Source organism: Crinia signifera, chromosome 6 (genome assembly GCF_055691185.1).
Source record: "Crinia signifera chromosome 6, ASM5569118v1, whole genome shotgun sequence".
NCBI lineage: Eukaryota > Metazoa > Chordata > Amphibia > Anura > Myobatrachidae > Crinia > Crinia signifera.
Genome location: NC_139222.1, coordinates 256,637,068 through 256,651,147, shown reverse-complemented (window position 1 = coordinate 256,651,147; position 14,080 = coordinate 256,637,068). Strand labels below are relative to the sequence as shown.

The 14,080-nt window shown below is 43.0% G+C and overlaps 1 protein-coding gene across 1 annotated transcript in view; it reads left to right on the top strand.

Annotated features, from left to right (window-relative positions):
- LOC146009766 (alpha-2-macroglobulin-like protein 1) overlaps positions 1–14,080 on the top strand; it is a 119,823-nt gene that overhangs the window by 37,671 nt on the left and 68,072 nt on the right. Inside the window, exons 15-17 of the mRNA XM_083150226.1 lie at positions 1,869–2,014; positions 3,202–3,354; positions 8,952–9,095. Coding sequence (XP_083006352.1) covers positions 1,869–2,014; positions 3,202–3,354; positions 8,952–9,095 — 443 coding nt within the window. The remainder of the gene's footprint in view (positions 1–1,868; positions 2,015–3,201; positions 3,355–8,951; positions 9,096–14,080) is intronic.

Sequence of the window (14,080 nt, the reverse complement as noted above, 5' to 3'; positions counted from 1 at the left end):
GGTGTTTCAGGAACACATTCAAACCTGCCATATCATACATCTGAGCAATAGCCACTCAGAGGTCAGAGGCAGGAGGGTATCATTGCATTGGTGCTTGAGCGTCTGAGTTGCTAAAACCTATCACACACATGGAGCATATGATTGCATTGCTACTGTAACGTCTGAGACACTCCTACGTAACACTAATATGGAGCGTCTCTCCGCAGGCGCCCTCATGATCCCCGCTCCACAGGAGAGGGCATATCATGGGGGCACAAACGCTGTGTGAGAGGCGCTCACTTGACAGGAGGTTTGGGGTAGCAGCGCTGTGCTGCCACGGAGAAGTCAGCGTAAGGCGGCACGTGCTGCCGCCCTGACACTAAACAAGTAGCCTGATAATGTAAGGTGGCTAGGCAGCTGGCAAACTGCCAGAATTCAAACAGTCGCTACGCTACAAGTGTAGCTTAAGGCAGTCTGGCAAGCTGCCAATATTCAAGCTAGAGCGTCTCGCGCTGCCGCCATGAAAGTAATGAGGGAGGGAAGAGGCCAGGATCTCCGTGGTTGCACAGAGATTTCCTAGCCTTTGCGACGGGTGGATCATTGGTAAGTGAGACATTCGTTGCTGCATCCTTGGACACAGGTTGGATTACTACTGCAACAGAAGGCTTTTACTGCCAGGGCAGTAGAGAGCATGGCTGGGCCTAGGTATTTATCTGGGGGTGTGGCCTAAATACGGGAGGCGTGGCCACACACCCTTAAACTAAAATACTGAAACAAATGCACTTTAAGCATCTCTCTAGCCAAACTGCAGCCCAGCACACAGCAGCATGTGTTGGGTTGAGAAGGGCTGATGCTGCTGCTTCCAGGTAATAGGGGGAGATCCCTGGTCCCCACTGGGCCCCTCCATCAGATTTGGACAGGGTAATTAGTACAACACCCCCCCCCCCGCCCTTGACACCCCCCCCCCCCCTGCAGCAGTGAAAGCAACCTCAACCGAATATGAATTAGGCCCAGTGCGCAATTCCTTCCTGTTTTGCCTAAACTTTTTACTATTACAGTATCTTTGCAATTAACATTTCTACTCATCTACAACAATACTCATTTTGCTCTGCATACATAGATTTCTTAGGGTATACTTTCACTTAATGCCAACAGTCAAAAAATGTGCACTATTAGGTCAAATTTCCATTGGACCTTTTCAATGGAAGTGCCGCATTTTTAACTGTCAGAAAAATCATCATAGTCGGAAAACACGTGGATCAGCGAATTACTGCAGCCGTTCTCAACATTGTTCGGCCAATGAAGTTTCGACTTTTTTAAAAATCCGTATCGGCAGAAAAACTGGCTGAAATGGGCTCAATTGAAAAGCTAAATTTGCATTTTTTGGGTCTAGCCAAAAATGCAGGACTAATTGAATACCCCACCACCCCTTAGCTAAAATCAAACCCTATTTTCATAAAGGTAAATGCATAATGCATTTTGTAGATGCTGTGGGTCACCTGTCAATTATCATCTATAAACTCAGCAAGTCAAAATTTCCAAACATTAATGATACCCCTGACGTTTTCCATGCTTTTCTTTATGTGCATTAGCGGAATTGGGCTTCTGCTTGTTCAAACCCATTCCGCTCAGAGGTTTTTCCATCTCTATACATGTCAGATACATGCGCAGCACACTGGGGTAAAATGTATTAAGCCTGGCGCAGAGATACACTGGAGATAAAGTGGAAGGAGATAACGCACCAGCCAATCAAATCCTGACTGTCATATTTCAAACACAGCTGATTGGCTGGTGCCCCCAATGTCTGCTCTGAGATGTTTCTTGATATCATAAACGTCACTGACAACATTGCGGTGGTCGTGTCTGATTTCTTTTTTCTTTGTTTCCAGCACTACGTGGGTCATTCCCTGTAAAGATCCGTGTAAATATAGATGTTTTTCCTGTGGTCCATCTCTTCGTTTTCTCTATGTTACCCAAAGGAGAAACTATTGCGGTGACATCAACATACACAGTTTCCAGGTGTTCCAAGAACAATGTAAGTAAAGTAGACCGCAATACATTGCTTCATAACACTGATGACATCACATTGAAATAGATTGAATTGAAAGACATTAAGGGGGAGATTTAAGAAGCCTCTGAGAGTGATAGAGTGGAGAGAGATAAAACCCCAACCAATTAGAGATAAAACCCCAACCAATTAACCCAACTGCCATGTTAAAGGCTGTGTTTGAAATATGTCAGGAGCTATTTTGTAGGTAATTTATCTCTCTCCACTTTATCACTGTCCATGGCTTAATACATCTGCCCCTTAGAGTTTATTTAGAAGGGTAGGGGTCATTGGGTTGACTAACTTAAAGCCGACATGCATTTGGGACAACCATTGAAGGTCGAAAAGCCTTAGGTGGACATATAAAAAATGGTTGACACAAGCATTATGTCAACAATGGTAAGGTCAACAGTCAAAAGGTTGACATGAGTAATTCACTTTTTTTTCCCGAATGACGACATAGTGGACATGGACACCATGTCGGTGCACTGCGTCCCCTTGCATGGCTCACTACGCTCGCAATGCTTCGGGCACGGTGCCTCGCTATGCTATTCTTGCTATTCTCCCTCCACGCCCTAGTGGATGGTAGGGTATGAAATACTGTCTGTCGGCACATGTTGACTCAAAAAAAAGGGAAAAACTCATGTCGACCTGTTGACTGTCACCCTTGCCATTGTCAACATAATGCTTGTATCTACCTTTTGACCCTGTCGACATTAGCCATGTCGACCTTTTGCCTATATTGTCCAGTGTGTATGGTCAATATCATTTACGATCCCGAGGTTAACGAACGCCACTGTTGGCTGTATTGTCAGAGGCTGCTATATGGAGTCGGGGGGGGGGGGGGGTTCCCTAAATTCCGGTAGGGTCAGCGTTTTTCTGGCATGAACATGGTGTTGTCATCATTTTTATACATTTAAAGAGCCAGGCAATCTAATAGGGGTAAATTTAATAAGATGGGGGAACTATCGATGATGGGATGTTGTCCATAACAACCATTTAGCTCCTATATATTATCTGCTGAATATATAAGTAAAATCTGGTTGGTTGCTATAGGCAACATCCCATCATCAATAGAAGTTCTATCTTAGTAAATTTACCGATAAGAAACTCCTGACATGTTTATATTTAAATGTTTCTTTTAACTTCTGCTTAATGTGCAATATATCAAACAGGTGCAGCTCAGTTTCTCCCAAGATCAGGTTCGTCCTGGAGAAAATGTGAATCTTAAGCTTACAGCAGAGCCGGGTTCCCTTTGTTCTGTGCAGTCAGTGGATAAAGGTTTATTACTTCACGGAGGTCAAAATGAGATCCAAAACACCGAAAGTGTGGGTATTACCATCAGATTTCATAAGTGTATATATTTATTCTACACATTCTGAATTAAGATATTATATAAAAGGCTAACTAATCCTCAATTCTATGACGTGAAGAAGGAGTAGAAGAAGTAGCAGTAGTAGCAGCAGTCACAGTAGTAATGTTAGAAGTTGTAGTAGCAGCAGCTGTAGTAGTAATAGTATTATCAGCAGTAGTAGTAATAGTAGTAGTAGTATTGAGAGTAGTATTATTTGTAGAATCAGTAGTCATTGTAGCAGTAGCAGCAGCAGTAGTAGCAGTAGTTTGCATAGTAGTTGTGGTAGTAGTACAAGTAGTAGTATTAATAGTAATTGAAGTATCAATAGTAGCAACAGTAGCCGCAGTAGTAGTATTAGCAGTAGTAGTAGTAATAGTAGTAGTTAGTGTAGTAGTAATAGTAGTAGTTATTGTAGCAACAATACTACTAGATCTAGTAGCAGTAGTAGTAGAAGCAGCATCAGTTGTTACGCCTGTTGTAGCGGACCTCCAACATCAAATCACCCCCACTACACAGCCCTAACCTCGCTCACGTCACTACACCCATTATACAGCGGACACCGTATTAATATATATATATATATATATATATATATATATATATATATATATATATATATATATATATAGCAGATTGGGAGCAAAGGCACTCCAGGGTCTTAGTAATGACGGAAGCAGACACAGGGGTCCGTGCAACGTTTCGGTCTTTATTTGACCTTTTTCAAGCTTGAAAAAGGTCAAATAAAGACCGAAACGTTGCACGGACCCCTGTGTCTGCTTCCGTCATTACTAAGACCCTGGAGTGCCTTTGCTCCCAATCTGCTATTACTGGGCAGTCTCTGCCCCTCACAGGCACCCTGGCATTTGATTTTCATATTGACTGGGTATCTACCTGAGTGCCGATCCTTCCTCCCCTCTATATATATAGATTTATTGTGCGAGTGCAGGCTTTTTGTGGATCTTTATATATATATATATATATATATATATATATATATATATATATATATATATATATATATATATATATATATATATAATATATATATATATATATATATATATATATATATATATATATATATATATATATATATATAAAAAGAAGACTTTTTCTTTCTAAATTGGGGTCCCCAAACATTTAAAGGAATACTACCTATATAATAAACATTAAGAGGGAGATTCTCTAAGAATCTCCGCCCCCCTTCGCCGCCCATCGCATATTTAATTATCGCATATGTTGTAACATATGCGATAATTAAGGCAAAGGACAGCTCTTGCGTTAAGAGCTGTCCTTTGCGGTGAGAGTCGCCGGGTCCCAGCAGGTCCCGGCGGCTCCCCCCTCCCTCACACACCCGGTGCTGCTGCTGCTGCGCCGGGCTCTCCTCCTCCCTGCACCCGAAAGAGGATCAGTGCAGGGAGGAGGTCACAGGTTTGGGCAGCACAGCGCTGTGCTGCCCGGACACAGGAGAGGGGGCGATGCGGGGGGTTGCGGTAGAAGCCCATTGGCTTCTATGGGGCATCGCCAGATTTTTCCGGTGATGCCCCCCCCCGGCGGGGGATGCTTACAGCATCCCAAAATGCGGTAAAAACCCCGATAACGGGGTTTTTACCGCATTTTTCGCTTAGAGAATCTCCCCCTAAGGAGCTTGTCCCCGGTGCCTGTCTTGGGCTCTGTTCAAAAACTTCAGAGATTAGGACACTAGAGGCTCCCCCCCTAAAGGAGACTGTGACGCTATCAGTGTTGCAAGTAAGGGGGTACGGCGTGGTACGGAGTACCTGTAAGAAATATGTTGCAGGTACGCAGTACCACTTACCCCCTGAGCCACTGTCAATTCTATTTTTATTTTAAGTCTAAATATGATGCATCCGCTGCCTGCCCACCCAGCGTTATGATTGGTGCTGTATGCAGCTACCGGCTACTGCTGATTTAGCCTGTCACACTGACAGGCATCAGCGGCGCCGACAGCATGAAGAGCAGGCTCCACAATTGTAAGCACAATTTGCCCAGCTCTCACCCAAGCAAGAGCCAACCCACCCCCAGTCATTCTCTGTTTCTCATTCCCTGTCTCCTGATGCCACGCCACTATTGTCATTTAGTCACTTCTCTAGCTTTCTGTAACCACGCCCCCTCATGACACATGACCACGCACATTTTTGGTGGAGGCTATCAGTACCACCAAGAAAAAATCCTACTTGCACCACTGGACGCTATATACGCTGATTGGTGAAAATGGGTCCCAGGGTCGGAAGCCCTGTTTCCCACCCTGAACATTTTCCGGGTCAGACACGGGGAATGGGAGCCGGGTTTTTTTTAACCCCTTTTATACCAAGCCCTGGCCCAGACTGGAGCGACAATAACCCGGGTCGAGGCTCTGGTGTAAAAGGGGTATTAGTAATAGTAGTAGCATTAATAGTGGTAGCATTAGTAGCAGCAATTGTACTAGAAGTAGTAATCGTGGCAGTAGTAGTAGTATTAGTAATAGAAGTAGTGCGGTAATAGTGGTAGCATTAGTTGTAGTAGTAGTAGCAACAGCAGTAATTGTAGTAATAGTAGTAGTAGTAGTAATAATAATAATAATAATAATAGTGGCAGTAGTAATAGTAGCAGTAGTAGAATCCGTAGTTGTACTGTACTAATAGTGGCAGTAGTAGTATTAGTAAAATAAGTAGTAGCGGTAATAATGGCAGTAATAGTGGCATCAGTAGTAGTAGCAATAGTGGTAGCATTATCAGTAGTAGCAGCAGCAGTAATAGTGGCAACAGTTGTAGTAGTATCAGCAGCAGTAGTTGTAGTAATAGTAGTAGTAGTAATAGTAGTAGTAGTGGTGGTAGTAGTAATAGTAGTAGAAGTAATAGTAGTAGTAGTAGTAGTAGTAGTAGTAGTAGTAGTAGTAGTAGTAGTAGTAGTAGTAAAATAAGTAGTAGTAGTATACACAGGAACAGTACATACTAATGACATTTTTGAGTAAATATAATTATAATCCTTTAACAACCTAAAGAAATATGGATGATTAATAAAAAAAATAATTCTGATAAATTACTGAAAGGTTTACAGTTTGACTATTCAAGGAATTATCTTTCTTATAGCATATAATGTGTAGCACTTATGTACAGTGGCTATAGGATATATATATATATATATATATATATATATATATATATATATATATATATATATATATATATATATATATATATATATATATATATATGTATATCCATTTCTATTATGATCATCATTTATATATATGTCTAGTGTCCCTGTGGCTCCGAAACACTGCCATCTGTTTGCAGCAAGTGAAACTACATCTACTAGCTTTGGATGCATTTGCTTTGAGCAGGCTTACACTGCCATCTGTTTCCAGCAAGTGAAACTACATCTACTAGCTTTCGAAGCATTTGCTTCAAGCGGGCTTACTAGTATAAAATATATGAGGAATGTGTCATTTATATTTAAATACTTAACACAAACTTTATTTTTCGTTCATGTATATAGGAGATCACCATTATTTAGGAAGGCTGTCAATGAGATTTTCTTAAGATCCGTACTTCAGATCTAATGTCAGAACGATGTGTACCCAACATGATGGGCTGACATATTGGGGGAAATTTACTAAAGGAAATTTGAAAAAAATAGGTGTATTTGTATCCAGAAATACACTTATTTTTAACATTTACTATCCCAAAAATACGGCAATTCGTATTCGTATTCATAGCACATTAATACGACTACGAATTGCTGTATTTTTGGGATAGTAAATGTAAAAAATAAGTGTATTTCTGGATACAAATACACCTATTTTTTTTACAAATTTCCTTTAGTAAATTTCCCCCATTGTATCCGCGATACTCATAAGAATGATGTAACAAAGGATGAAACAATCCCCAGAGTATGCACAGGGTCCCTCTCCTCTCATTTAAAATAGCTGTGAAAAATATTATGTTTATTACATGTGTAGAACACGTTTCCTCTGGTTTACTAGGCTCCTACGTAGTCCTGCAGAGGTCTGTGACCACTGGTGTCACAGCCTAGTAAAAAAATGTAAGAGACAAAAAAATTTTGAGCGACATTTGTCAAAAAATGATTGTTAATTGAATAATATGATTAACAACAAAGTGTTAACCACAATCGAAAACAATGAGAAAACAGTGACTGCGCCTGGGATACTGCTGCCCAAGATCATCCTAAGACTCCCAAATCCTAGACAAATAGCAACAAAACAAATGGTGATCATAGGGCGCTGTAATCCCCCTCCTAAAGATAGTGTTAGTAGTCCCAAAATGTGCTGTATATTGGACTCCTCAGTGTGTTCAACTCCTCTGTCTGGTCGTTCCTTTTAAACACTCTAAACTGACCTGAAATAGGTGCCCTATATGCACATAGCAGGTTCTTTGCTCTTCTCTATCTCTGCATGCAGGTGGAATAACACCATTCATACGACATCAGAGTAGGTGACCATTGAAAATGACACTCACCAGGGCCAAGTTCCCTATGGGCACTGAAAGGTTTCTTTAATCCTGCTCCTTTTCCTCACAGAACACAGGTGACTCGCTCACTCCAAATGCTTGATTAAACACGATTTATTCCAACAGTGAAAAACATCCATAAAAGATTTCCATAAAAACAATGCTAAAAATGAGCAGAGACTGCCAGGGGCGAGTGGTGGTCTGGGTTACCTCCCTATCCGGATGGAAGGATCCCCCAATAGCTGAAGATGACGCTCAGCACCAGTCCACAAGCCTCCTAGGTGTCCCCTAGTGAGCGAGTCACCTGTGTTCTGTGAGGAAAAGGAACAGGATTAAAGAAACCTTTCAGTGTCCACCTGTGTTCTGTGAGGAAAAGGAACAGGATTAAAGAAACCTTTCAGTGCCCACCTGTGTTCTGTGAGGAAAAGGAACAGGATTAAAGAAACCTTTCAGTGCCCACCTGTGTTCTGTGTGGAAAAGGAACAGGATTAAAGAAACCTTTCAGTGTCCACCTGTGTTCTGTGAGGAAAAGGAACAGGATTAAAGAAACCTTTCAGTGCCCACCTGTGTTCTGTGAGGAAAAGGAACAGGATTAAAGAAACCTTTCAGTGCCCACCTGTGTTCTGTGTGGAAAAGGAACAGGATTAAAGAAACCTTTCAGTGCCCACCTGTGTTCTGTGAGGAAAAGGAACAGGATTAAAGAAACCTTTCAGTGCCCATAGGGAACTTGGCCCTGGTGAGTGTCATTTTCAATGGTCACCTACTTTGATGTCGTATGAATGGTGTTATTCCACCTACATGCAGAGATAGAGAAGAGCAAAGAACCTGCTATGTGCATATAGGGCACCTATTTCAGGTCAGTTCAGAGTGTTTAAAAGGAACGACCAGACAGAGGAGTTGAACATACTGAGGAGTCCAATATACAGCACATTTTGGGACTACTACCACTATCTTTAAAAGTGTTAACCACATTTGGCTAACTTATTTGAAGAAGTTGACCAACTTTTAAACAGTTCAATACTTAAAAATCAATATGTAAGTAATCAGTTTTTTTGTCAAAAAGAACAATTTGGAACAAACGAACGTATTGTCTTGTGTACAGAGAAGAAGATTTACAGCAGCATTTAATGCAGGTCAAGTTCGCTTTCCAGAAATGATAAAGGACCCTGTACAGAACCGGTGCAAAGAAAATGAGACTGTGGTACAGGAGAAAAACTTCATGGCTGTGGTGTCTTCTTTGTTTGAGGTATGAAAATATATACAGTATTTAAGTTAATTCATATTACAAATACTATATGCATCCATTCCAACTGTTCTTTTTATTTTTGGAACTGCCAACTCACCAACTGTCTGCTACTCCGGTACAGTACAGCCAATGCGCAGGCTTGCACAAGGCTGTTTTTTATATACCTGATCACAGGGCTCTGCAATTTAGCTGAGTATCGATCACGTCTGATAAACCCTCTATAATTAGCCGGATCGGCGATTCGTTGCAGATCCATTCACAACCATTGAATCACTTTTCCACCGTGTCCAGTCTGTGCATAGCCCAGGACTTACTCACCTGCCCAAAGACAGGTGAAACAAAATCCTCAATAACTGTTCCTTTTTTAACGGCTGTGAACCTAAAAATACATGGATCTGGGAAAATATTCCGGATCTTGTGATGCTTAAACAGATTGATTGTTGGAGAAAGACTCACATTGCTTAGGAATAGTCTCCATTACCCTCAAATTTGTAAAGTTTCTCCAGAATACGACTAGCTACTGCAGGGCCAAAACTAGGGTTTCTGGGGCCTGGGGCAAGAAAGGAATTTGGTTTCCCCCCTCCCCCCTGACTGGGGGCGACCAAATGACTGCCGTGCCCCAGGCGCCGGAGGCTGAGCGACCCCCTGCACCCACATACTTATGTGCAGTGGGGTCCGGGGACGGGCAGTGGGGGACGGGCAGCGGCAGCTTTCACTTGTAGCAAGCTATGCTATTTGCCTGGCGGCGGGAACCACTGCTGATTTTGCAAAGATTTGCTGGACGCTGATTTGCAGAGAGATTTCAGCCAATCAGCGTCCAGCAAGTTTTTAAAAAAAATCTGCTTCCCACCCAGAAAATAGCGTAGCTAGCTTCCAGCTGCCGCTACGCCCTTCCCAGGACACCCGCTGCCCGTCCCCCCTGCCCGTTGCCCCCCCGGGACCCCCGCTGCCCGGCCCTGACAGCGCCCCCCCATGCAGAACCCGGGGCGCATAACCCCCCCCCCTTTCCCCTAGGCCCTGGCTACTGTAATTTACAACACCACAGCTCCTGGTTATACCCATTGGTGTAGAATTTGTATGTTTTCCAATAGGGTTTCTGCCCACACCCCAAAAACCTACTGGTAGGTTATATGGAGTAGGAATGGACTTTAGAAGCTATCAAATCTTTTGATAGAAATTTTTGTGCATGCGCATACATCTTCAGCGAGGCCACACATGCGTAGAATCACTGCGGTGTGGCTGGCTGTGGGGTGGGACCATCAGAACACCATCAAATGTTTACTATTCGATGGTGACAAACATCGGCATGCCGCCATCGAATGGTAAAAATACTACCATCGAAACATAAACATCAATGGTAGCGAAACATTGAGGTGTGCTGGGGGAATTGGGTGAGAACAGTCGCACAGGAAAAATCAGGAAGGAATTATTTATGGAGAGGACCCTCATTAATGGTGTAATGCTGAATATTATGCAAAACTAGAGGGTGTGCGATCACTTGACATAGATTGGCATAAGTAACAGAAGAAAGAGAGTATGTCACTGTGTGACGCATCTGGAGATCAGGTTAATTAAAATGTAACTTTTATTGTTATTACTAAAAAATAGCGAAGTATGGACACACAATAAACAAATTGACACACATGAAACACATATGTGGTTTAAAAAGGATAATATACCCCAATTTAGTGTGAGCCCAATGTTTCTCCCCACTGATGGATATTTAAGAAATCAGGGTCAGAATCCACTTAATTAGTTAATGTGCCTGGTGGCTGTACACATTAACTAATGTACATATTATTAGAGAGACTGAGTATTTGTAACCAATCTGGTGCAATTGCATTCAATCTCACATTGAAGCAGGTAAATTAACCATACGTGTCCCGTATGAATTTATAAATCGGGAACAATGCTAGTGAGTATCAATAATGTGACCCACATGAGACACAAGGTATATATAACCCTTTTGTTCTAATCATGAATCCATATAGAGGATAATAACATCAGTAATTATATTGAAAATATGTTTCATAGAAGCGCTGTCACATATACTGTAGGTCATTCACCTCAATAGGACATCCATCTTCAAATACACTATATGATCACTCAATCCCAATCACCATCCACACCATCCAATTTCCTCATGAAATTTTTAGCTATAAAAATTCTGACACATTTTGTCGATATGAAAGTACTATTATCGTAAAAGTAATATAATATCATTGTAATCAGATGTAGGGAATAAGACCATTACACCAGAAGCATTGACAGAGAAGAGCCATATTCCTCTTTGTAGGATCCCATATGAGATCTGCCAATAATTACCTAATTATGAAAGCGATTCCACCAAATGGGGCAATTTGGCCATAAAACCTCTAATCTTTTGAAATACATTTATAAAATCAGATTCAAACGTACTATGGGGTTCCAAGCATCAATTTAATTTGAAATTCAAATTTAGACTTAGCAACTTTCTTTGATCACATGCCAGGTAACCTCTGATCAGGTGACCAGGTGTGCACGGGATGCAGTTAAAATCCCGGCGGTCGGGATCCCGGCGTTCAGAATCCCGACGCCGGAATCCCGACCGCCGAAATGCCGACACATTCTCCCTCCGTGGGTGTCCACGACACCCCTGGAGGGAGAATAAATTAGTGTGCCGAGCGTAGCGAGGCACTGGGCCCGCTGCGTGGCGAGCGCAGCGAGCCCGCAAGGGGGGGGGCGATCCATGTCCCCCCCTTGTCGGCATTTCGGCTGTCGGGATTCCGGCGTCGGGATTATGAACGCCGGGATCCCGACCGCCGGGATTCAATACTGAATCCGTGTGCACACCTCTCATGAATATTCATGAGGAATGAGGTATTTAAGGGGCTTCCGGCAGCAGGCCAGGTTGGTCCTGATGAAGCTCCCTTAGCGAAGCGTACGCTGACCAGTCAGCCTTAGTTGTGACTCCCATTTCCCTCTCCCCACATACCAATGTTAAATATTGGGTGATTTTTTTTCCAATTAGCTGCTCCAAGCGAGCGTCAGTCTCCACTGAGCTCGCTGAGTCAGAACCGCGGTGTGTGACATCAACACCGCTGGTTTCTGGCTAGTCTGTCAGGTCAGGAACCGGCTCTCCAACACACACATGAAACCTCCTGACTGTCAGCGGGTAACAGCCGCAGCTCCGTGTCCAGGCTCTGTTGCGGTACGGCGTTCTGATTGTGAGGTGGCAGATCACATCAGACGCCGTCCGCACTGAGGGACACCAGTGAGGCTGCAACAAACCCGGGACCCACCGCTGTGTCTCATGTGGGTCACATTATTGATACTCACTAGCATTATACCCGATTTATAAATCCATACGGGGCACGTATGGTAAATTTAACTGCTTCCATGTGAGATTGAATGCAATTGCACCAGATTGGATACAAATACTCAGTCTCTCCAATAATGTGTACACATGTATTGCACCCCACTCTGAATTCTTGCGGGGTATCTGAGTGATTATTTAATCACAGCAGTGCAAAGTGTAGTGCACCTGCAGCATATTGGAAACCAACAGTCAGTCTCCCTAATACAGCCACCAGACACATTAACTAATTAAGTGGATTTTGACCCTGATTTCTTAAATATCCATCAGTGGGGAGAAACATTGGGCTCACACTAAATTGGGGTATATTATCCTTTTTAAACCACATATGTGTTTCATGTGTGTCAATTTGTTTATTGTGTGTCCATACTTCGCTATTTTTTAGTAATAACAATAAAAGTTACATTTTAATTAACCTGATCTCCAGATACGTCACTCGGGCCCTTATTCTGGTTGGTGCGGATATTCCCGCTTGCGTACGGGCCGCCGATGTTTATCTTCTGCGCATGTGCAGAGGTCACTCTGTGCATGTGCAGGCGATTTCGCCGCAAGGATTCTCTATACGCCGCACAGGGGGCGTAGAGGGGCGTGAGGGGCTACTTATCCTCATTACCCTATGCATACGCCCCGCGTTTCATGGGCGTTCCCATGCAAACGCGGGGCGTATGCATGGTAATGAGGCCGTGACGCGTGGGTACGGGGCGGGCATCTGACATCGCCGGATGTCAGCTGCCCGCCCCCATACAAGATTTCACACGGACAAGTGTCCGTGTGGTCTTGTGTTGCGGGACCTGGTGGAGCGTGCGGCCCTGCATTCGATGTTCGGCGACCATCGAATGCAGGGGCTGCTCCCACCATGGAGGAGGCGTATCCCCGTCCAATTTCATGCGGATCGCCACATATCCGCGTACGGACGGCCGTGGCGATCCGTATGGAAGGCGGGGATTCGCCTGCACGGTCGGAGCCGCATATGCGGCTCCGGCCGCACCAACCAGAATAAGGGCCTCAGTGACATACTCTCTTTCTTCTGTTCCAAACATTGCGGTGCAATGTCCATGCTTAACATGGAGTCTGGCAAAATGAAAACACGTGTTGGTGTGCTTTATGCTAGGGACATTAGACTGTAAGAATCAAGGGGCCATTACCAAATTTACCAAATTAATTACCAAATTTACCAAATGAATGACATGTAGGAGGAGATTTAATAGGATGAGAAATTCAGAAAGTGAGAGATTTGGTAAGAAATCTCCAGGTTTTTTAAAGCGGCAATCATTTACACTGCAAAATCAAACTGGTTTCTAGGGTAAGGTTTGGGAGTGATAGAATACTATCACAAGGTGGCGCTGTTTTACCTCAAAGTAAAATTTACACAGTATTATGATATCACTTTGATTTAATAGGAAAAACACATTAAAATACAATTCATAACACTCAAATATACATATAAAGTAAAAACAAACAACATACAACATATAATAGCATATATTATGCAGAGCGAGGCATTATCAATATACGAGGCTTTTGGTACTGTTCAAATGTATTTTGTGAGGCAGTATGACCATAGTTACCAGTCCCTTAGATGCTGTTCCTTTGGGCTTTGTATATTTAAGGAGATAATGTCCACTCTATT